The 25,340-nt window shown below is 39.6% G+C and overlaps 1 protein-coding gene across 2 annotated transcripts in view; it reads left to right on the top strand.

Moving 5' to 3' along the window:
* The window catches only part of piezo1 (piezo type mechanosensitive ion channel component 1 (Er blood group)), an 86,057-nt gene that overhangs the window by 9,498 nt on the left and 51,219 nt on the right, over positions 1 to 25,340 (top strand). For both annotated transcript variants that reach the window (XM_017309158.1, XM_008429141.2), the window contains exons 2-6: positions 15,318 to 15,413; positions 19,598 to 19,763; positions 19,861 to 20,002; positions 21,247 to 21,472; positions 24,034 to 24,247. In XM_017309158.1, the coding sequence (XP_017164647.1) occupies positions 15,318 to 15,413; positions 19,598 to 19,763; positions 19,861 to 20,002; positions 21,247 to 21,472; positions 24,034 to 24,247 (844 nt within the window). The remainder of the gene's footprint in view (positions 1 to 15,317; positions 15,414 to 19,597; positions 19,764 to 19,860; positions 20,003 to 21,246; positions 21,473 to 24,033; positions 24,248 to 25,340) is intronic.

The raw sequence follows: 25,340 nt of genomic DNA, 5'->3' as shown, positions 1-25,340 counted from the left end.
TCACTGCTGAAGACATTGTTTGAATTTCCTGGAGGAAAGAATCTCAAGAATCTGTCATAAAATCATGTCTTCATGCTAACGGTGAGTCGTATGGACTCATCATGCTGACGTTTGTAAAAACATTTGAAACATTTGATGGCCCACCGGCCATCAAATGTTGTAAAGTCTTGTATTAAGCTGGATGGCCAGTCGGCTGGATGGCTGCCAGTCCATCCAGCCGGCCGGCTGGATGGAAACAATACAGTTCAACTTATTTACAATAAGTCAACACAGTCGTTGCCTTAGATGTTTGTGGCGGGGGAAAAGACTCAATTTTTACCTGCTTTGTGTAACAGTAAGGAGTTTATTAAATAAATACAGTCAAAAAAAGCACAATAGGATTTTATTTTAAAAAGTGTTATCTTCTGTATATTTGGAGAGATGCCTGCCTTAATTCAGGCTGCAAGAAAACATGAGAACCAGCTTTTATCAGAAACCCAAATGGTTCAGCAGAGGACAGCCGACTTGCTCTGTTTGCTCTTTTTCAACCTTCAAACTTTGGATGGTGATGTGAAAAAGTGCTTTTTCCCACAGGATCATGTGATTTTTCTTCCCAAGTAATAAATGCCTTCATTTAAAAACTGCATTTTCAGCTTACTTGTATTGTGTTTAACTCATTACTAAATTGGTTTGATGCTCTGAAACACTGGAATGTCACAAATATGTAAAAAAAAAAGAGAAAAAGAAATCAGATCACATCGGCCACGCTGGAGAACTCAGGAACAGGAACTTAAAGGGAAACAGAAGGCTTGAGGTGTGGCCGGGACGCTGAAGGGACTGTGAGGGAGGCAGAGGATGTGATGAAGGTGAAACAGAAGAAGACAGTGATGATGATGAGGCTGTATGATGGCGCAGGAGAGGATGATGGAAACATTAATGCAGGAAAGGACTGAATATGATGATGGTTAGACCATTGGAGGAAGGTAGTCAGGTGATGCAGTGAGGACCAGAGGTGTCATGAGAAAATTTTAGGATCCGTCAAGGAACGATGGAAACTGACCAGCTTATACCTGCTGGGGAGGTGATCTGTGACATGGGAACCAAGTGACGATAATCAACAGAAAATACTTCAGCTGTGGGAAAATGAGGTTTGTTTAAGAAGGACCAGTTCACAACATAAGTAATCTCAATCCACTTTTTAAAAAAGTGGATTTCCATTTATATTTATTTCAGTAAACTCAGATTTGTTTTCAGATCCGCTTACATGTAAATCTCTGGGAGTGTGTCTGAACTTTGAGGTTAACCGGGTCAACCATACTAGCTGTGTCTGACCAGCTCCAGGGTGACCGTACGGCCTCTGTTTTACCGCCATCAATCTCTCCGTTTTCCCATTCTGTCGTGCTGCTGTGCTCTACACTTCACTAGTTTATTGCGGATAAATTACAAAAGACATTTCTAGCTGTGCTGTGTGCTTCCAGCAGATGGGTTTCCATTACAAAGTGTTCAAAATCTTTGTCGCTATTCTGCTAATGTCAAAAAAAAAAAAAAGCAATTTCCTAAATGTAGTGTTTCCATTAAATAAGAAATTAAATTACTATATTACTATCATAGTAAGTCATTATAAATCATGGCGACGACTGATGTAAACATAACCATAAAATATTCATAATTCAGCCATGATGCCAGCACTCATTTATCAGCTTTGAGAGGAGACATCAGCGTCTTATTGTGGCGGTGGAGCGACAAGCTCCACCTACTTAGGAGCAATAGGCAGGGCTTGTATGCAGCATTTTTGGAGAAATTGTAGTCGGCTATTTAACAGAAGAGTTAAGGATTAATCATGTTTGAATTGCACAAATATTTATGAATTGTGTGATGTTGTGAGAGCTCTGGTGGGAGCCAGCTGCACATTGTCCAAAAAACTAAAACAAACTGCATCATCCTGCTACCATTTCCTGTTGCCTTCTTTGTAGTTTACACCAGTAGTGACATCCAGCTGTTGATCTCATGACCGTAATGGGAAAAAAAGTGTTTCCATTGCAGTTCAGAGAAATACATCTATTCTGATAACGTCCGAAAAATCCACCTCATCTTAGCACAGGAGTTTTTTTTTCAATGTTGGCGTGTTTCTATTAAGCAGATTTATTTTTGCAATTTCAATCTACATAATTCTTTGACTAATGAAAATGCAGCTAGTGTTGTCTGCTGACCACAAATGTGGCAGAAGATCTGATCCAGTGTTTTCTCATCTTTATTTCTTTATGATTCTCAATGGCCAGATTTCACCGGATCAAATATAGAACACACTCTGAAGATTTAAAAAAGTTCTGGAAGCCTGTTACTCTGTCAAGCTGACTCACACCCCGATTGTTTGTCCTGTCTTCTTGTGAGAGTTCAGCGCTTTCATATAAACTGTAAGAATCTTTTTTTTCTCTGCTGGTGATGGCTAACAAGATGTTTTATGAATCTGTTTATGTGAAGTGACTTAGCTCCTGTCGTTCTAATGGGAAGGATAGTTGTCTGACATAATTGTCTGCAAATGAGTCCTGATCAGTTAAACAGTACTGGCCCTTTGCTCACTTGCTGGCAGTGTGAATGCTATCTTTCAGTTTAAAAAAGCTCATGGAAAACATTCTGAAGCCAAGGAGACTCTGCCAATTCAACAAAGCTTGGCGGTTTCAGTCTTTTTCATTGCTGCTTTTATTGCTAAACTGCCTTATTTGGAGTTCAGGACTGTGATCATTGGCCATCTATTCCTGAAGTTTTCTCTGTCTGGGTTCATCTGTATGATGTCTCTTCACTCTGTTGAAGACAAGTGTCGGTATTTCGTGATATCTACAGTATGTCCACTAACTTTGTGTATGCCACCCTGCAGGACAGGCCGAAGGCAGCGGTTACGAAGCTCTGCTAACTTTTAACAATTAAGTACAGTTTAGAAATCAAAGACAACGATGGGACAAGAGGCCTTTTGTCATTTAATGGTTATCAACACAAGCTGGGATAAGACAACAGACAGCTATTAAGAAAAAAACTGATGGTGATATCTGTCATAAATAGATGGAAACACTCATCTGGGAGAAGTACTCCTAGTTTGTTCAAACACCCTGATTTGTCATGACTTTGTTTAGCTTACACAACAAAATAAAAAGTTCTATCATCCCAGGGTCACTGAACTACATGTCAACATTTCTGGTTGATGCCATCCAATGATGCAGATGGAATCCAACATTTTATTGCCTTTAAAATTTGTTCTCAAAGCAGCATTGAAATATGTTGAAATATAAAGTTGAACTCCAAATTATTCATACTCCTTCTTTTCATAAGACCACACTGTTTCTTTTGTCTGGTAACATTAACTGTTTGGAGCAAGTCATGCAGATTCCTGACTTTCTGTGAAAGGAGCTAACGGTGATGTCAGTGAGGCCGTTTCAGTCTGCAGCCCACAATTCAAGCTAAATAATCAAAATACCAGTGGTGAATTTCAAAAAGCTGCCACCTTGGCACCGTCCCATCCTGCCTAACATATATAACACTACCCAGTAGAAGGGTGTTGGGGTGTTGGATGAGCATCTGGTCACAGTAGTAGTATTTCCTGACAATCCACACATGTATGATGTATGATGCCATGTGAGTTATTCTGGTCACATGTCCCAAGATCCTTGTTATCGCTTAAATTCTATGTAATTAGAAACCTTTTTGTTTCACTGACATGGATTTATAACACTTCCAATTGTGCGAATCAAAGCAGTGATAGCATGCTAATGCTACCTTTGGCTGCTGAGACCAGTATCAGGGACCATTGTGGATGGTTGTGTTCTTTGGTTCTGCAACATTGCTCTTCCATAAACGCACAAGTCATTATCACCATCACCCTGCTTTATGGTTGAATGAAAAACTGTGTATGCGTGGGTGAGCATGTGTTTTTAAACTGGTGGTGGCTGTCCACCTCATTCTACCTACGGCTCCATAAAGGTTTAGTACAACAAAAACAACCCCCATACATCTAGTGGGTATCTTTTTTGGTATGGAAATAGAACATCAAAAATTAGTGCTTTATTATGGTGTAATTGTTGTGACTTTTTTACACTTATATGTTGTTCAGTATGATAAGTGACTGATTTACAATTATATGTTAAGCATAAATTACATGATTATTATTAATTGAATTGAACATGATTGTATATAATTACAAGGATGAAGTGAAATATATTTAMGTKCAAGACATGATTTATTTGAATAGAAGAAGTCTTTTATTTTGAAGAATGCTTMAGTATCTGGTTCTGTTTTGTCACTATCTTGCTTTGTTGATATTTTGGTTGTCTTGGTTACGAACAGCTGTTGCCGTTATCAGCTGTCGCCGTTTTCTCTCTTCAATAAAGAACTGAACAGAAAGGTTCAGTAAAAGACACACGAGCCTCCGTTTTGTTTGAAGAAGCTTCACTCCGTAACAGTAATCTCCATGGGAAATCAAAGGCACTTCAGAGTTGTTTACTCTGTATTTTCTGGTGAACTACAAAATAACCTCCTAGTAAACACCACATGTTATTTGCTAGGAGGCAGTTGGTGTTTCTATAGCTCCATGTGGTGCTCATTAAACGCCTGGTGGAGTGCTAAATAGCATTTATGAGACAGTGCCAGGCGCTGCAAAATAGACGAATGAAGTTTCCCTGTTTGGTACATCCACCACTGGCTCTCCACTGCTGTCACAGATTACATTGAACTTTATTTGTTTTTCACTTTTGTGTAAAGGCAACTATGCCGTTATGCTATGCTGTTTGACTCTTGTGTGTGGAGTTCTTGATTATCTGTGATTAACAATTTCTTCACGATTGATTTGCACTGTTATGTCTTTAACTTGATACTGTGCTATGAATGCATCAACTCATACACACTTGTTGGTGAAGTACATTTGTTGTTGACATTTATTTTTTATTCATTTTATTCCTCAGCAAAGAGCAAAAAAGTGAGAATGAAAGTTCCCAGACTTTTTAAAGATGGTTGTCAGATTTATTGACATTTGCATAACAATTTTAAACCATTTTCTGCATTTTATTTCTTCTATATCTGCAAACCCCACTGGTGGTATTACTTAATAAGAGACACAATGAAGCATGGCAAGAAGATTTTATCCTTTTCAAAGGCATCCAGAATGCTTTTGATTACGAGATTAGCTTTGTTTTTTCTTTATCCGACGATGTGAGTCAGATTTTATTTGTTGATGTGCACGATGGAGCACGTGATGCCACTGTCTGGTCTCAGATGCCTCCATGCCCTCATCTCTGCTGTAGGAGAGAAAACACAATCACTATATTTGAACAAGTTATAACTTTTACTCAAACACGACTTGTGTATTGTGCAACGTCTGTAAACTCTTGGCTCGTTCAAAGCGATTTCCTGCCTCAGTGAGAAATACTCAGCTTATGTGTGAGCTTAGAGGGGCTTTACAGGAAGAAGGAGATGGGATCACCACAGGGACAAAAAGGCTGCTGATGATGGGGGAAAGAAAGTACACCCTCTATCAGGTTTTTACCTTTTTAAATATGGTCCATTACCGGGGCACCCTTGTAAAAATGTAACGGATCTTCCCTGGTTAAAGAGAATATAAATTAAAACTCTGAATGCACTGAATGGACTGATCAAGGTCTCACTTGACTTAATACAACAGGGATAGTTTGACTCTGTGTTGAGAATTTGGTTGAAAGTGACTTTAAATGTTTACTTTAATTATGCATTAAAACTGGTCTTAAAAAAGGAAGCAAGCTCATAGAGCCTTACAAAACAACTCAGTTTGGATAATAAAATTCACTACTCTGTTCAAAACAGAAAAAAACTATTAGTGGGCAATTTTTGGTCAAAGTGTGAAGTGCTGCGCTAGCTTGTACTAAACACTTAGCATGTAAGAAGCTAATGTTAGCTCAGTCATTAAGCCTGCTAGTCATTTTTTCTGCTTTAAACACATTGCTAACATGTAGCATGGGTCTCTGGTGAATGCTGTGCATATGAAGGATGTAATCTTTGGCTTATGGGGCTTGGTGTGTGCTGGTGTGATTTGGCATGATAATCATGCCATGACAAAGGTAAACTGGTTCTCCGGTCACCTACACTGAGATTTTCCCAGTTTTCATCACGGACAGAGCGAGAGATCCAGCCGTGCCGCTGCTTGTTCTGTAAATCCTTTTTACCTTATAACCCTGTCAGCAGAAGCAGCAGGCCTCACATTCTCTCCATTCTCTCCTCTTTAAATCTGATGTCAAAAGTATAATGTTGCAGGTTCTTGCCAAAATGTTGGGAGGATGGCACAGCTGGAGAATTTAGAGCCTGGCCTGCACGGCGCTCCACGTCAGGTGTTAATTATGTGTGAAGAATACAGTCCTGCTGTCATTTGCTGTCTAATGCTGCAATCGTTTACTGCACGGATTGCATTTGCAGTTCAATTTACATGTTCCTTTTGAGTCAGGTCCTCTGGTTGGAGGATTTCAAAGCTTCTTTTATTGGCATTGGCCTTTCATTTGGTCAGATATTTCTGCATTTATGTCTTCTGTGTCCTAATTCTTCCCTCTCAGTCTCCGCTTGAGGCCAAAGGCTGTGTGATGCAATTTGCATCCTCTGTACTCACTAAGGCTGGACAAGGTGTTGCAAATTTAGCATTATTTCATCATTACTGTCTTTGCTAATTATTTAAGTATGTCACATGTCAAATTAAAATGAGCTCAATAATTTCCATTAGCATGATTTATTATTTTTCTCGTTTCTTTCTCTCCTCTTACCAAAAGCTGGATGATAAAAGTCTTCAGTCTGGTACTCTGGTCTCAACTGGGCCTTTTTTTAAGGAAACACAATAATTTATCTCCCAGTTACAGCAGGGTTAAAAAAAACTGAATTCAGGTGAGAAATTAATTTATTTCTTTTCTTCTCCTCTTCCTGTAAGTCGATGTTGTAAAGCAATGCATTTTAAAACTGTGATGAAAACATTACACAGTTGAAAACTAGAGGTGTGCCGATTGATCGGCCACCGATCATAATCGGCCGATTTTCGTGAAAAAGTGCATGATCGGTGATCGCCGATCACGGTCTCTTGTTGCCGATCACACAAACCGATCACCTGCATCTCATTTCGCAGGATACCTGTGCAGCTGGTCTCCTCTTTCCTTCACACTGCGCAAACGTGCAGCAACAAATCCTAAGCGATGCTGTGTGGAACTTTAGCGCAGAGTGTTTGCGTGAAATTGAAGCATATGGGGTGAAGCACGTCAAAATGCATCAACAGACGAATTCAATATTTCATAAAAACAATGGCATACTTGATGAGTTTGGCTACATTGAGGCTCATTGCAGTAAAAAAGACATATGGAGGATCAGATAGCAGGTAAAGCAGCGCACAGCTACAAACATTCACCCGGATTTGCATGACGGTCAGAAAACTAAACCAATAACCCTCAAAATGATTTAAGTCTTCGAGCTGATAAGATGCTGGTTCTGCTCTTGCTGTTGAACCGCTGCTACATGTAGTGTTTCACAGACGGAGCGCCGCTTCTGCTCCACCTGGTAGTGACTCTCACACCGAACCTCTGCTTAAAGCTGCAGCATCTAACTTAAAACAATACATTTTACATACGTATTTAAACTTTCGCTGTCCTAACATGAGACAGATAACATCTGAAAAAATAATCGATCTCCTCTGCCTCCTCTCTTCTGCATAATTACTCCGCTCAGTCAGAAACAGCCACTCAGAACTAGCAGTAATCAGCTAGCCGCCATGCTATCTGGAAGTTTTCATTCAGTAACTCTGGATTGTTTATTGCAATGGAACCTGTATTTGCCTTTGAATGTTAAGTTTTATACTTGAATTTTTTGGCAATGTTGAGAGGTTTTATTTGGACTTTTTGCATTATTTAGCCTCTTCAGAGCCTTCATATGTTTTCAGTCTGTTGAAGATAGTATTATTGACAGCAGTACAATTTGCACAATGCCTGTTTTGTTTTTTTCTTGGAAAAAGTTAATTAAAAACAAGTTTTTGTCTAAATTAAGGTGAATTCATGGTTCCTTTTTCCACAAACTGTAACCGGTAGTGCCTTTTAGTGCCAATTATTATTTTTTTACAAAAAATAATAATTATGTGATCAGTATCAGTGATTGGCTGTGATCGGCCCTCATGGGTGATCGGAATCGTAATCGGCAGGAAAAAACTTGATTGGCACATCTCTATTGAAAACACAAGTTTACCTTCACCAATTAAAAAGACATGTTTTTTTTCTTCATGTCTGAAGGTAAATCAAATTTCTCTTGTTTTAGATTAATTAGAATGATTGAAATTACTTCAATTTGCTAAACACCTGAAAATGTAACATTTTGTTTCAAGATTTTTCTTTTACTTTTTATGAATGCAGAAGTTTGGTACATCTGGTTGGTATCAGGGATAATTATTTGCTAAACTCCACGACTTGGGTCAAACCTTTTGTTGGCCATTGAGCTGCCACTTCTGGTCTGATTCTTATTCTGCTCTATCTGCCTCCAAGGACATTAAACCTTGAATTTCTAACCCCATCCTGTTCTATGCTTCATATTGCTGTTCTTAATGAGGTTTTCACCAGGATCTATTGAAGATCATGTTTCCTGCTTGGACCTTGGTAGTTGTGTGAATTGCTGAGTAGCTGAGCATTGAATGCTGCCCTTCGTTGGTGAGGTGGAACCAAACATGGAGAGAAAATGGCTGCCTGTTGCAGTGCCTGGTGGTTGAAGTGTTGCCACCACGGTTGTGAGTAGACAACATGCCTGGACACTGGCCTACAGATGTTATCAGATAGAGGATTGTGAAAGCCACATGCTGCAGCCAGTTGAAAGCAGAGCTCTGGAAAAGCAACAAACCAGCACTGCAAGTTTTAAAAACCCTAACACAGAGGAGAAATGTATGGTTTTAGAAAATATGTCTTCTTTTGTTGTGTGATACAAGGTAAATTGTAACTCAGAGGGAAATTATAGCAGCGTCCTTTCTGAAGGTTTATTTGGATGTGCAATTTTAGTTGGTCCACAGTGGCTGACCCTAACCTCAGACACTCAGGGAGAAGAGGCATTCCTCTGTTATTTGTGAGCTGGTTAATTTTTGGGCCTTCTACATGTCTTGGGCCTGCAGTGGAAACTCAAACAAGCAGCCTGCGGCGGAACGGTTTAGTCCTCAGCTGTCCAGCTGAACGGCTCTCTGCTGCAGGTCGTGTTGAAAGCTACTGCTCACTGTCCTGTACCAACATTTTATTCAGGTATCCACGTCTTAGTTAAAACTTCTCTGTCGCTAGGGGACCCAAATTTGGGTCCTCGGCGCTTGCCGCAACAAGATCAATTAAAAACACATGCTGTACATTTATCAATATAAGCATATTGCATATCCAGGTAAAGGGAAAAGGCTCTTCTAAATGATAGAATCAATATTTTCTACCTTAACAACACCCAGATGGAACACTAAGCAGATTGATAAAAAGAAACGCAATTAGACCCCAACGAGGCACACCCGGTAAAAAACGCAACAATAAAAGAGCAAGGAGGCCCGATATACAAAAACTATCTATCAGAGTAAAGCCGAAGTTCTGCGGTTTCCAACAATACCACAGCCACCACGCTACGTGCAAAACTCACTGAACCAGCAGCTAAAGAAGAAAAAATAAATAGCTAATTTCACAAAGCTAAAATCAAAAATCCAGTCCTGTCTTTGCTGTTTCGTGGTCATAATCCATATTAGAGTAAATATTTCCACTTGGTCCGATAATCCATTTTCCCTGAGTACATCTCACATGGTTTTTGTGAGATGTACTCAGACATTTCCGTGTTTTATGTACAGTACACAAACTGTGAGTCAAACTTGGTCAATTTACGTCACATGCCTTTTCCCCACTGTAATAGGTGAATGACTTTAGTTTCCGTATTAATGTCAATGCCCTCAGATTCTATTGGCTCTGACGGTTCGAACGACATGTCAATCTTCAAACTTGACCAATGGGTTCCCGAGAAACTGCCCCGCTTACTTTTGAAAACCTGAATGTAGAACTGGATGATTTTACGCACAGAGCGCAGAGCACATAGTTATTGTAATGTAATTATGAGATATATAAGTTCTTCCTGTGATCATATCATTTTGACAACTTAGTTTTAATTGCTATTTGCATTTTCATTGTTATATAATTCTATTTGAAGTGTTATTGTGAGTTAATCTGTTCCATTTTCAGTCTATTACAATTTGTCTATGTTTTTCTCTTTTTATGAATGAATGCAATGTGGATTTTTCAAAAGAACCCCAAAAATAATTATTAGATGTAATTACTTATTTATGATAAATAATAATTTATTATATGAAAAGAATAAATGATTAAAACAGACCCTACAGAAATAAAAACTAAGAAAGTTCAAATGGCACAAATTGTGCCAAAATGGCTMATTTGGAAGGTCCGCCTAGATTTTTATCTAGTAGCACCTCTTTAAAACTCATATGATTGACTTTTTTTCATGAAACTTGGCACAGTAAAAGGTCAGATTGTGTACTGTTGTTTACTACTTTTTTTTGGCTTTCACTGCATGCTTTTAAAGGAACATTCATAGATTGAAGTGGTTTTTTTTAGGCGGAAATTGATTTTTCTCTTAATTTCTGCTGTTTATCATATTAATTCACTTTTCTCAGTAACAGGCAGGGTGGTTTTAGAGCTGTAACATGTTCTCTAGGGTCTTGCCTTTGTTTTGATATCAAAACAATTAAAATAAACTTTGTAGTTCTTGAGATACATGCAATTCATTTTGGGCATGTTATTTTCAGCCATATTGCTCAAAAACAGGTCATGTGCCGAAGAGGTTTAATGTGTGGTGCACCTAAAAATGGCACCACAGTATTTTTTTTTAAATTTTTTTATCATTTGCAGTTCGGCATGTTCATCTGTCTTTTTTTTATAGTGCTTTCCTGAGGTTGGGAACAGGAGCGGAAATGGCGATACGGAACCTTTGTTTGGGGGGCGTTGCTTCCAGGAGTCCAGGAGTTTTAGCCTTTGCTCTGAGTTACAACTGCAATATAAAAACATATATTTTTGTGCATATTTGTTGAAACTGTCATGACATCATGACAGTATGAGACAGATAATCTGAGATAAAATCAAGCCTCCTCTGTTAACTAGAAACAACCAATCGGAGCCAGGAGGCTGGTCTTAGCGCTGTCAATCATGCCCGTGTGTGCACTCCCCTTCATCACCTGCGCTTGCTCTCTGCTCAGCAACGGCCATCAGCAGATCCTGTTGTGAATGCTAATGCTGGTTAGTATGGCCACAGATGATAGCAGATAAATGTTTCTCCTGGAACAGTAAGTTGTTTCTCCACCATTAGCACATTTAGCAGCGATAGATATCGTCACAGATCATCTGTCTCATATCATACCGTCACGTACTGGTGACAGTTTCATCTAATATGTAAAAAAAACATATTCTTTGAAAAAGTTACATACTGCAGGTTTGAGGTTAGCCTGCTCTCTTATGTTCTGTTATTTATCTATCTGTGATTTTCATTACAAAAAGCTACAAAAACAATCATGAAATTCTGGATGGCCTGACGAGTGTGAAAAGATGTTCAATATTATTTATTAAGAAACACTTATTGAATGCTGAAACAAACAGATATTTTTTTGATATTTTAACAGTTTTATGGGTTTTATCAATACATTCTGGCACAACCGGCCCTTTAATAACATTTAGATTTTTGATATGGCTCAAAATGAAACTGAGTTTGACATGCCAGCTCTAAGTGAACAAACAGGATGGTAACGAGGAATAGCCTCATTAAGCAGGAATATATATTTTGATCTAATCCTTGATCATGACTATCATTTTGCATATATTGTGCAAAAATAATAATTTTGTGATAATTTGCTCAGAATATGCTTTTAAGCTTAACACTAGTGACATGCAGTAACATAAACAAGTAAATCCTGGAATAAGAGGTAGTCTGTTTCTTCTGGTTGTTCAAAGAGGTTAAAAGGCAAAAAAAAAAAGTAATTTGATATCAACATTTTACAGAAAACCTCTTATCCACTTGTCCTCCTGTTCTGCTCGTTCCTCTGTTCGTCTCCACTAGTTGCAACTATAAAAGGCTCCCAGCTGAAGTCAGACTTTCCACTGAAGGTTTTGAAGATGTTTCAGCTGATATTTGGGATTCTGAGGAACACAAGTTAAACAACCTGGCAGATTCCACAAGGAGGAAGTGTTTGCGTTCTAGAAATCGGGATCCTATCTGTTCGGTCTTGCTTGTTTAGGCAGGGGGTGTTACAGAAAACACATACAGCTCTCCTGATTCACAATACTGAAGGGAAAACGGAGCACACTTCATGTTTGTTTACAGGAGGCCTAGCACCAAAACCAATCATCCATGTCAAAATGAGGTCAAATGTCATGACTGAAGGTAACATAATTACTTCATTTTGCTGCAAAATCTCACTATGTGACTGTATATAATACCACCCCGTTAGTAACAGCCACATTTTCTGTTATTGCTAACTTTGGCTCCATAAGCATTGCAGATAAATGCCTTTCATTTGCTTCTGGATTCTTCTACATTTCAGGATTCAAAATAACATCATGTAGTAGTCATGCCAAGTCTGCATGTGGCGCTGTGATCTCACTACAGCAGTAGAGCAGAATTGGAGAAGAATGTGTGTAGCTGTGTGTGTGTTTCCTGGAGGGATTTGACAACATTATTACTAAAAATCTTTGCACTGGCTGTTTTGATGTAAATTTGGTGCAAGCCTGAAATTATGGAAAAATGTTGTCCATAACAGGAGTCCCATGTAGACACGAACATTTAACAAAACGAGGCATTTTTCCAGGCACTGACCCAAACAAATTGAATGTGTAGAGATAGAGACCTGATGGGATACAGAGCATGTTGTCAGAACTATAAAGACAGGTGGGGCGTCCTGCTGAATATTTCAGCATTTCATACTGAAATGCCAAAGGTCTAAACATATGACCCACTCAGGAAAGACAACAGACACGAGTCCACGTGCTGCTAACTGATAGGTGCTGTGGCCACTCACCGCTGTTATCATGTGTGTCCAGAGATATCAATGCTAATGTGCTTCATGATTAGCCGGGCAGTAGGGTGGAGCTCCTCCACTCTCACTACTCATGCACTATAACGTCTTCCCCCAAACCATAATTTTAAATAAGGCAAAAACTAAAAAATACAATTAAAGTATATATATTTTTGCATTTCAGTTAAGTCCTAATTCAGTAATCAGCCAGGAAATCTTAAAACAAGACTCAAAACCAAATATTTTGACTAAAATGTGGAACACAGGATCCACACAAAAGTACAGGACCCCAGCTCAATACAAATATAAACTTAACTTCCTAGCTAAGTTCCAACTGAATTTAATATATACTCCATGTTGTTGCCAAATATCTCAAGTCTGTTTTTTTCCCCTGATTATTAATGTTTAAAAACCTGATAGTCCGGTAGACTCTGTATGATTGGGGAGCAAAATTGCAACATTTACTACATTTTCAGCTTATGCGGTTCTCTGTCACACTGCACTGAGTCAACTGATCCAAACAAATTGAAAAACCTCTTTCCTTCCTCGCCTGTGGTGGTGCTGCAGCAAGAACCACTGAAGGAAACAACACAAAAACCTCTGAACAAGAGGGTTAGACTTGGAGCACAACTTCTTTGTTCACAAAATGTAAAAAAAAAAATGAAGCAGTGTCAGATTTTAGCTGTTGTAGGATTTTTTTTTGTGTCATTGGTAAAAGACGACGAGCCACTTCTCCTGCTAGCATTTGCCTCACTCTTTTTTTTTTGGTTGTATTTACCCAGAATGCCCTGCACCACAGTTCATTTCCTGCTTTTGGAGCGGTCTGTGGTCCGCTTGCATTGACATATGCATTGCATTCGAACCGCACCAGAATTTACTTAAATCAACCCAGCAACTAGTTTTTAGTTGGACCATAGTTCACTCTTTTGGTCCCTAAACAAACTGGTCTTTCTATGCAAACAGACTGGAGTTTGATTAAAGTGGACCGTTTTGTATAACTGTTCTTCTCTAGAAAAAAATTCTTTGGTAAGCAAATGCTGGATTTTACAGAGAAGTGAAAACAGCATAAAACAGCAGCTTACCCATAGAATTGCACAAAATGAATTTACAATAATGAATTCTCTTAATGGAAACACTCCAATTTAAATAAAATAAAACTCAAATTTTTCAATAAAAAGTTGTGCTAGTTTTTCAATTGTATCAGAATAGATGTATTTTTCAGAACTTCAATGGAAACAAATTGTCACATCACATGATCAACTCCCGGATGTTATTCCTGGTGAAAACCACAAAGAAGATGACAGGAAGTAGTCGGATGATGATGGTTTGTTTTGGTTTTATTCAGACAGTGTGCAGCTGGCTCCATCAGACCTCTCACAGCATCACATAGTTCATAAAAAATTGTGAAACATTCCAATGTGTTGAATCCATAACATAAAATTGCAGAGTACGATTTTTCCCAAAATGTTGCATATGTTGCTATTATGAGGGGCTTGTCACTCCAATGCATGAATAAGACGCTGATGACTCCTCTGATGACTGATAGATGAACGCTAACACCATGGCTGAATTATAAATACAATCTCACGAAGCTTGATGTAGCTGTTTGCATCTGCCACTGCAATTATATTTAACGATTTATCGCATTCAAGTTTTATTCATGTGTAATTTAAATTTAATTTCTTATTCAATGGAAATGCTGCAATTTCGAAATTGTATTTTTGGACCTTCAGCAGAGTACAGACAAAGATTTTACGAATCTTCCTGAAGCTTCATGCGATATTTTTTTCTTTTTGTCACATGAGATGGGTTATTTGGTATTAATTGTGACACAGAACAGCATCAAAAACAGCTTTTTCTTTATCCTGTTTGAGGACGCTCTGATACAAAACTACGGTGCTAATATCAATATTAATATTGCTGAAAAGCAATTGATATTTACGAGTTTATATTTTCACGATGCTTCACGATGTTTGTTTGGACATCGTGAAGCAATGGGAACAGCTCTGACGTTGCTCTGCTTTAGTGAAACATCCCACCTGGACAGCATCACTGTCACATGTCCAAACATCCAACCAACCTCATCCACCTCCAGAAACACATTCACAAATGGCAGGAAAACGAAAATTAATGTTGGTTATTTATGTTATCCCAGATACACTTATTGGACTCATACAGGTCCTGACTGTTCTCTTAAAACCGCTCCTTTTTACCTGTTAAAGGATGACCCAGGAATGATGTTCTAAGACTCAGAAACCTGCTAACTCTGATGTTTTTGTGTTTGCAGCTTGTCTTTTTCGCTTCAACTTGCTGTCACTGGTTTACTTCCTCCATCTACTGCTGCTGCCATGGTTCCTGTGCCCAAACAAATACACAGTGAGAGGTAAGATGGTGTGTGTGTGAGGGGGTTGTGGGGGTGTGCGTGTGCATGTGTGCGTGCGTGTGTGTGTGTGTGTGTGTGTGTGTGTGTGTGTGTGTGTGTGTGTGTGTGTGTGTGTGTGTGTGTGTGTGTGTGAGAAGAGGTTCAACATATGTCTGCTTTTCCTGAAATGCCAGCTTTGGTCCGCAGCTTGAAGTTCAGGAGGCAGTTTGCCTGAGCTTAGGTTGGGTTCATTTACAAACATCATGCTAAAAAAGAAACGCTCAAAGCTTCAGTTTACTACATATGCCTTCTTTTTCCTCACTGACTGTAGATACGATGCATCCAGAAAGTATTCACAGCGTTTCACTTTTTCCACATTTTATGTTATGGGCTTATTCAAAATTGTAATTAAATTAAACTCTTACTTCAAAATTCTAGACACAAATACCTCAATATGACAAAGTGGAACATTGTTTTTGAGTGTAAATTTATTAAAAAATATTCACAGCCTTCACAATATTTTATTGGTGAATCTCAACAAAGCTGATAAAGCTGATCATCCCTGGGATGTTTCTACAATTTAAATGGAGTCAACCTGTGATAAATTCAGTTGATTCGATTTGGGGAAGGTCCACACCTGTCTAAATAGGGTCAGAGGTCAAGCATGAAATTAAAGGAATAGTCTGTAGACCTCTGAAGCTGGACTGTGTTTAGGGACAAATCTGGGGAAGGATCCAGAAACATTTCTGCTGTTTCAAGGTCCCAGTGAGCTAGGCGACCTCCATCATTGGTCAATAGAAGACGTCTGGAAGTAGCAGGACTCTTCCTGGAGCCGGCTGGCCGCCTTATCCGATCCATCAGGGAGACTAAGGCCTCTCTGAGGAGAGAAGAGAACCTTCCAGAAGGACAACAATCTCTGCAAGCCAATCAGGCCTGCATTGTAGAACGGCCAAATGTTTAAAAAAAAAAAACATTTAAAAAAAATTTTTGAGGAAAGAGATTAATTTGATACGACCTGGAATACAGCTGCAATGAAACAAAATATGGAAAAAGTGAACCGCTGTGAATACTTTTAAGATGCACTTTACAATATATTTGTAAATCTAAATCAAACATGTCTATGTTTTCACTGTTTGCAAAGATTAGAGTGATATGCAGAACATTTTAACTATGAATGTTGCAGGATATTTTAAGTGTGTGAGGAATGTGACTTTGTTTTTTGCTGTTTCACATTCTAACCAAGTTCATCATAAAACATATAGACCTACTCCTTTAATTCTCCAAAGCATGAAATTATATAGTAAGGATATTTTCATGGCTTGAGTACAGAGGATTGTCACAGCTTGGTAATGCCACGATGATTCACTGCAAGACAAAGAGTTGGATTCTCCTTTGAGTGAAATTAAATAAAGCTGCAAATGTATTAATATCTTTATACTCCCATTTGACTTGTTTTATTTGGGGGACAATTACATTTAAGAGACTAACCAGCTCGGTATAAACCAATTTTGAAATAGGAGTTATAGACACATTGTTTGTCAAAAGGTCAAACATTATCTTTGAGAGACCTTCAGATCATGATCACTTTGAAAGAGTACAAGAAAGCAAACCAGATCATTAGATTCTGCTGAGAATGAGGGCAATATGTACGGACTAAAGTGAAGGAATAAGGCGTACAGTCAACCAAAAGAATGTTGGATCTAGAACTCTCCTCCAAACTGACTAAGAGACAACGTCTGACTCAGTAATCCCCACAAGATGTGCAATCACCAAATGATGCAACACAAATTAAACCAATGGGAGGAGTCGGCGCAACAAGGTGGGGCAAGAACACATCATCACTGCCTCAATAGTGTTGAGTCTCATCGGTAATCCCTGACAATCTGAACACAAAAACACAACTATGACCTATAGACAATACCTTCTACACATCTACTAGGAGATACGAGTGCAACTGTATGGACAATACCTACTGATACCATCACAGACCACAACCTGGTGCACATCACAGTAACCATGATCCTTGAGATGCTTCACTTCAAAATGAAAACCACTAGAAGTCATGGAGAGCAGTGTCCCTGGATCTAAACTCGCATATATCAGCAACAGAACGGTGCGGTTCAGACACATCCTCCAAGAAAATGCCACCACTTTGACCGTACTGGAGGCAGTTCTAGTTATGTGTAGGCAGAGGAAACAACAGAGCCAGCAGGTACACATCTAAAACACGCAGGACAGAAGCCTCTCACGACACCGATTGGCCCACACATCTTCTACTGCAGAGCGTGCCAGGCTCACACCTCTGACTACTTCCCTCCAGAAGTACAATAGCAAAACAGAGCGCAGGAAAATAAACAGGATACTCTCTCCCTCACCATCCACTTTGTTCTCAGAGTCAGTATGTAATGGCATGATAGCCCACCTACATGCCTTTGAAGAGTCTCACAGATGTAAAGGTTTTGCCACACTAGGTTCAGACACTGCACATACATGCAACATACAGGCAACACATTGACCTGCGGTGGACTGGCGACCTGTCCAGGGTGAACCCCGCCTCTCTCAGCAAATGAGTCAATCATACATTCTCACATAAACAGGTTGACCAATCAGCAACCCACACATATCAGCAACAGAAAGGTGCAGTTCAGACACATCCTCCAAGAAAATGCCACCACTTTGACCGTACTGGAGGCAGCTCTAGTTCTATGTATAGGCAGAGGAAACCACAGCAGGTACACATCTAAAACACACAGGACAGAAGCCTCTCGCGACACCAATCGGTTGGACCACACATGCTCTTCTGCAGAGTGTGCCCAGATTCTTGTTGACAAACTGAAACAAACAGACTCTGGGCTGAACCACTTCAATCACCTTACCAACATAAAAGTGGTTAATTCACAGAGGAACGCACAAAAAATACAGACAAGCTAAAATCACATATGGCAATCACCAGTCCTGGACATCCCATTAGTATCGCGAAGAAGTTGTACAGAAGTTAGGAAGGCAGGCCTTGGGGAGTCACCTCTAGAAAGTATAAGTAATCAATATTTAATAATGTTACATACGTGTTGTGCCAACCCTCATGTATAATAGTTTGGCCAAAGAAACAATAAAAGACACTGATATTAAGGATGTTTTCACACCTGATAGTCCAGTATACTCAGTTCCATTGGAGACCAAAATTGCAACAATTGCCACATTTTCTGCTGGTGCGGTTCTCTTTCACACTAAACTGTGTCAAATGATCCAAACTAGCTGGAAAACCTGTTCCCCTCTCCACCTGTGTTGGTGAAGAACTAAGAACCACTAAAGAAAACCTCTGTAAAACCCAGTAGTACTAGACTCACTCGTTTGTTTTGGCTGTAGTTACCCAGAATGCCGTGTGCTGTAGTCCGCTTCCTGCTTTTGGAGCGGTCTCTGGTCTGCTTGTATTCACATACGCATTTGAACTGCACCAGAGTTCACTTCAAATGAACCGAGACTAAGGTTTGTAGGTGGGCCAGAGTTCGCTTTTATAATCTGCATCAGAGTTCAATTAAGTATTCACACCTCCCCAAACGAAACAGATTTTCCATACAAATGAACTAGAGTTTGACTAAAGCGGACTAAACAGGGCTGGTGTGAATGCACCTTAAGACAAGTTGATTACAACTCATGAAGAATTGCTGATCACTTTGGCCAACGTAGAAGACATAACAGCAAATAGTCTACCAACTGCTAATGAAATAACAACAGATATCCAGGGTGGAGGTGAAGGAGCAGAATGAGTCATTTACTTCTGACTCACTGAGAAAGTGACTGAAACACTGAAATCCTCCTAATGGGTAGCAGGACTGAAGGATGTACAGAGATACTAATCATGGCGGCTGTATAGAGCTACACTACTTGGTAGGATATTATATTTCAAGTGTTGAGCTTTTGAACTGCGTATCGGGAATATTCTGTAGTTAGATGATCTGTCCTTGATGTCCACAGTCGATGTACTTAGTGACGGCGATGCTAAAGGTCATGGAGATTGGTGGAGACAGTAAATAAGAATAAAGAAATTATTGAGAAAATGTAGGTTTATAATGAGCGACGTCACCGTTATAGGATTTGCTGATGCACTGCAGTCATGCAGCACTTAGACATGCTCTATTGCATCTTTTAATACTTGCTTGCAGATTAAACTCTGTTTGATTTTTTTTCTGTTTCCTGTCTTTCAGGTCACACTGGTCGCTTTATTAAAACGGTATTTTGCACCAGTCTGCTATTTGTTCTGGCTCATATCTGTTTCCAGACAGTTCTGTACACGTACGCTCCTCTCAACACTGCAATAGGATATAACTGTTCACAATGGGAGACCATAACCAGACACATCGGACTGTCCAGGTGTGTGTGTGTGTGTTAGACACCATAAACAATTAGAGTAAAGTATTAAAGGTACTGCTGATGCTTTGTGCTTACTTTATATGCATGTGTGTTACAGGCTTCCCTTGGAGGATTCCTGGAATGTGATCCGTCTCTTGTGTCCGGATGTAGGAGTGTGTGTGGTGTCACTTGTTACTATTGTCCTCTGCAGCAGATTGGTCAGGAACAGAGAAATGGTGGCTGCAGCCAATATAACATCAGTAAGTATGTGACGCCTATTTGAGGATATTAGAATGCAATATAAAAGAAGGTAAATTATGTTAATTAGACCGCTGTTCAGTTTTTAAAAAACCTTCATAAAATTCACAAGACTCGACCCATTTACTCTGATTATTAAAACCTTTGTGAGGCTTTGGGAAGACCAGTGTGAAACTCATTATTTATTTTGAATTAAGGATGCACTGTTTCACTTTCGATACCGATCCAGATATCTGAGGTTTAGTATCGGCCGATGCTGATCCGATACAGAAAAACATAGCTGAATTGACTTAAAACATTTATTTTCTTAAACATAGACATAAATGTCCTGACTTATAAATTTATTTGATAACTCTGCACCAATACAGCACACGTAAATAAATAAATAAATAAATAAATAAATAAATAAATAAATAAAGCATGACGTCGCTCGGTGCACAAAGCATAGAACTAGACTGAACAGATCTGCCCGTATGAATCAGACTTTTTTTTTAATAGCTGGACAGATACAGGTATTGATATCAGTTCGGTGCAACTCTAGTTTAAATTGTGGTCATATTAAAAGTGCAAACATCCAGGATTCAAATTTAAAGAACCCTTCAGAACATTAAAGGAATACATTTAGTGAAGGTGGGTTCAGCCTTCCAACTCACACAAGCATCAGTCTGACATTTGGTTACAAAAAGGACACAACATTTCTACAGTCCTCCTCAGCGGGCCCTTAAGTTCTGCATAAGGACCAGCTGATATTTGATTCAGTCTTGAAGCAGAAACGTTTCCTTGCTTCAGACCCTGAGAGTTTTCAGGATTTCTTTACACAGATTGGTTTCTGAACACTGAAGAGGCTGGAAGGCCTGGTTGTTCTGTTGGAGCTGGGTCCGCTGCTGTCCTGCAGAGAGTGGACTCCTAATGCTGCAAACACATTGATTTAGGAACCATGTGTCAAACATGAGGAGGGTTACTCACTTTACCCCTCAGCAGCCACAACCTTTAAATTAACTGCTGTATCTTCACTTTCTTATGCAACTGAACTCCTGTTAAAGTGTAACAACACCAACAACTAGTTGGATGTTTTATTGACTATAGTAAAATCCGAATTTAGTCAATATAAAACATAGCACCCTACAGTAGAGCAGAACTTGATCATATTTTATGGCTCTGAATCTCGTCTCTACTCTGATTGGTTGAATTTTTGTCTCACCTCAGAGGTAACTAGCTTTTTGAAACCTTTCCTCCCACTAAATAGCTTGAAGAGGAATCTGCAGACACAACAACAGAGAATGGGGAGGAGGAGGAAGAGTCATCAGTTGACGAAGAGGTGGAGGAAGAGGAAAGGTCGTCGAACGGTGACCCTGACGAGGTTTCCACAGCAACCAGAGCCAAGCAGCTGGCAGAAGGTCTCAAAGTCAAAGTGCTGAAAATCCTGCGGGACCTGGGAAGAGTCATGGTCGTCGTCCTGCTGGGTTTGGCGGGTAAGGTCTGCTTCATGTTACGTTTCCATCGTGTGTCACCACTGAACAGCTGAGTTGACTTATTACGCTGTGTAGCTTACCTGGACAGGCTGTTCTCTGACAGTGAAAGCATTACAGCGAGTAATTTAAAAGGATGTCCATATATTGCCCTTTGACCTCTGGAGACGGGCACAAGCTCCCTACATTGGATTCAACAGCTTGAGAGAATAAGATAAATTAAATCCAGTCATTGTTCACAGTACAAGGCATTTTAATGTTTTGTCATTGACACTTCTTGAAGCTTGCAAATAACAATAAAAATATTCAGTTTGAATTTGAAAAAATCCAAAAAAGACAAATATCAAATTTCATGTTGGTTTATAAAAGCTGGAATGTTTTATTATTTTGCATTTAGATCTAATTCATACACTATGTTGCCAAAAGTATTTGCTCATCCATCCAAATGATCAGTGAAGCACCTCGGCATGCAGACTGTTTCTACAAACATTTGTGAAAGAATGGCTTGCTCTCTGGAGCTCAGTGAATTCCAGCGTGTTACGGTGATAGGGCGCCACCTGTGCAACAAATCCAGTCGTGAAATTTCCTCGCTCCTAAATATTCCACAGTCAACTGTCAGCTGTATTATAAGGAAATGGAAGTGTTTGGGAACGACAGCAACTCAGCTACAAAGTGTTAGGTCACGTAAACTGACGGAGCGAGGTCAGCAGATGCTGAACCGCATAGTGTGAAGAGGTCGCCAATTTTCTGCAGGGTCAGTCACTACAGACCTCCAAACTTCATGTGGCCTTCAGATGAGCTCAAGAACAGCGTACAGAGAGCTTCATGGAATGGGTTTCCATGGTGACCAGCTAAATGCAAGTCATACAACACCAAGTGTAATAAAAGCTTTGGATGCAGTGGTGTACAGCACGCTACCACTGGACTCTAGAACAGTGTCGGCCCGTTCTCTGGAATGATGAATCGCGGTTCTCCATCTGAATATCTGATGGATGAGTCTGGGTTTGGTGGTTGCCAGGACAACAGTACTTGTCTGACTGCATTGTGCCAAGTGTGCCAACATGACTGTCCACAAAGCAAGGTCCATAAAGACACGGGTGCCAGAGTCTGATGTGGATGAACTTGACTGACCTGCACAGAGTCCTGACCTCAACCATCAGGTTGAACACCTTTGGGATGAATTAGAGGAGAGACTGAGAGCCAGGCCTCCTCGTCCAACATCAGTATGTGACCTCACAAATAGTCTTCTGGAAGAATGGTCAAAAATCCCCATAAACACTCCTCGACCTTGTGAACAGCCTTCACAGAAGAGTTGAAGCTGTTCAACAAAAAGTGGACCAACATCATATTGAGCCCTATGCAGTCGGAATATGATGTCACTTAAGCTCATATGTGAGTCAAGGTAGGAGAGCGAATACTTTTGGCAATATAATGTATGTCTTAAGATTTCCTTTCGTGTTTGGAGGGTTGTCACAGAGAAGAATTTGCTCTGCCAAACAGACATATACATGCTATTGACATAATGGTTGTAATGCTACAAAGCAGAGCAACAAGTACTTTCCAAAAATACTGTGTTTAAAAGTTTTCTACTCTAAATGACTCTTTTAACTAATACTTGCTACTAATAAAAAGTGAGTGGCTGCTAATTTACTGGTATGAGCCCCAGCTCACTGGAAAACTCAAAGTTAGCATTAAAAACACAGAAGGATCTAACCAAAACTATTTCCTAGCCATTTTTACAAAAGGCCAGGAGCTTCAATCCTTCTAGATCCAGGTTCAGCAACCAATGAAAAGGGATTCTAGAAACAAGTTAGCATGGAAACACAGACTCAGAGAGAGAGAGAGAGAGAGAGAGAGAGAGAGAGAGAGAGAGAGAGAACTGCAGAGGCATGTTGGCTAAATGAAACTTTAACTCCGCTGACAGCTCAGCCGTGGTTATAAACAGCAGGTGTGTGTAATTGCTGGAGCTTAGATGGAGCATGAGACCAGGGCAGCAATCCAATAATGCATAGTGATGTGCATTAGCAGCACATCCTATAGGCTCAGTGGCCTCTATGTCAGGGTGAGTCTGCAGGTATCTTCCTTTAGAAGATCTAAAGGAATCATTTAGATCTTAGATCTAAATGATTCCTTTAGATCTTCTTTTAGAAGATCTAAAGGATTTTCTAACGGAAGATCCTCCTTTAGACCCCTGCAGATTGTTAGCAGATGGTTGGCTAACTTTTAGCAGACTGTTAGGAGACTGTTGACAGACTACTAGCTGACTTTTAGAAGACTCCTAGCAGACTGTAGGCTAACTGTTGGCTAACTGAAAAACCTGGTCCTTCGGAAAAAAGAAAACAGATGATCCAATAAAAAAAAAGTTAATTTGTTTCAAATAATCAAATGAAGTTTATCCAAGTACATATATTAAATTTATTAAGTGGTCATGTTAAACAAAACTAGGTTCAACTAACCTAATTCAGTTACTTGACACATTTTCTAAAGTGTGAGTTTCATTCTCTGTGTTTGTGTCATTGTCTTTCTGTAGATGTTTAACATGTCTCCTGTTCTTCCCACCCCAGGCATCACACTGCCCTCTGTCTTCTCAGCACTTTACTTCCTCCTGTTCATTGGTGTGTGCACATGGTGGGCGTGCCATCTACCCATCAGCCACCTGGGGTTTAATGCACTGTGTGTGATGGTGGGCTTCTTCGCTGCCGGCCACCTGGTCTGCCTGTACTTGTACCAGAGTCTCCTGGGCCAGGGCCTCTTCCCTCCACACAGCCAGTGGGCCAGGTGAGCCTGCAGCGCAACATGCTGTTTATTATTGTTTCCTTTAAAATTTAGAAAGATCGTAGCAGAAAAAGCCGTACTTTGAAGCAAACAAGAAAAAATGTATGATTCACCTGGGCTCCCAGAGGTTGGTTTTCTGGTTCTACAAACTGGTTGGAGAAAATACTGCAGAATCCCTTAATTAGACTTTACCGTCAACTAGACACAATGTATCACTCATCTAAGTTATTGGAAGCATTATGCTGATGAATGATTCACACTGGCACCAAGGTTATTGCAGTTAACTAAAAGTAATTAAGAAAAACAAAAACTGAAGTTGAAAAAATTGTTTTTGTTAACTGAAATAAATAAAAATGATAATTAATGAGAAAAAACTCTTAACTGGAACTGTCATGCATTTATAAAACTAAGTAAGACATACTGACATTAGAGATATAATATCCTTTGATTTCATGTTTATATGTGTATTTTTATTTCGAACTGATGTGAAGTAAATTTTTTTCCTCTTACAATCTGTTTATGTCAGCTGTCGGCAAATAAAGGCAGTTCATAAACCACCTGGTGGTAGTTAGTCCGCAAAATAGCAACTCCAAGAGCTGAAAGAAAATACAAAACATTTGGTGGTTCATCCATCCATCTATCCATTTTCTTACACCCTCAACAGTGTCGAAAGCTGCGCTGAGGTCCAACAGAACCAGCACTGTGGTTCTCCCACAGTCTGTATTTATATGGATGTCATTGAACACTTTTACAAGGGCCGTCTCCGTGCTGTGGTGAGCACGAAAACCAGACTGGAAGGAGTCAAAGCAGTTTGTAATTGTTAGGAAGTTATTTAATTGTTTAAAAACAGCTTTTTCAATAATTTTGCTGATGAATGGGAGGTTGGAGTTTGGCCTGTAATTCTGCAGTAGGGATTTGTCCAGATTGTTCTTTTTTATAAGTGGTTTGATAACTGCTGTTTTCAAAGCCTGGGGGAAAACACCTGAAGAGAGCGATGAGTTTACTATTTGGATCAGATCATTAGCAACAACAGGCAGGACTTTCTTAAAGAAATGTGTGGGTAGGACATCCAGACAGCAGGAACTGGAACTTAATT

The sequence above is a fragment of the Poecilia reticulata genome, linkage group LG15 (assembly GCF_000633615.1).
Source record: "Poecilia reticulata strain Guanapo linkage group LG15, Guppy_female_1.0+MT, whole genome shotgun sequence".
In the NCBI taxonomy this organism is placed as follows: domain Eukaryota; kingdom Metazoa; phylum Chordata; class Actinopteri; order Cyprinodontiformes; family Poeciliidae; genus Poecilia; species Poecilia reticulata.
This window is presented reverse-complemented; position numbering and strand designations above follow the sequence as displayed.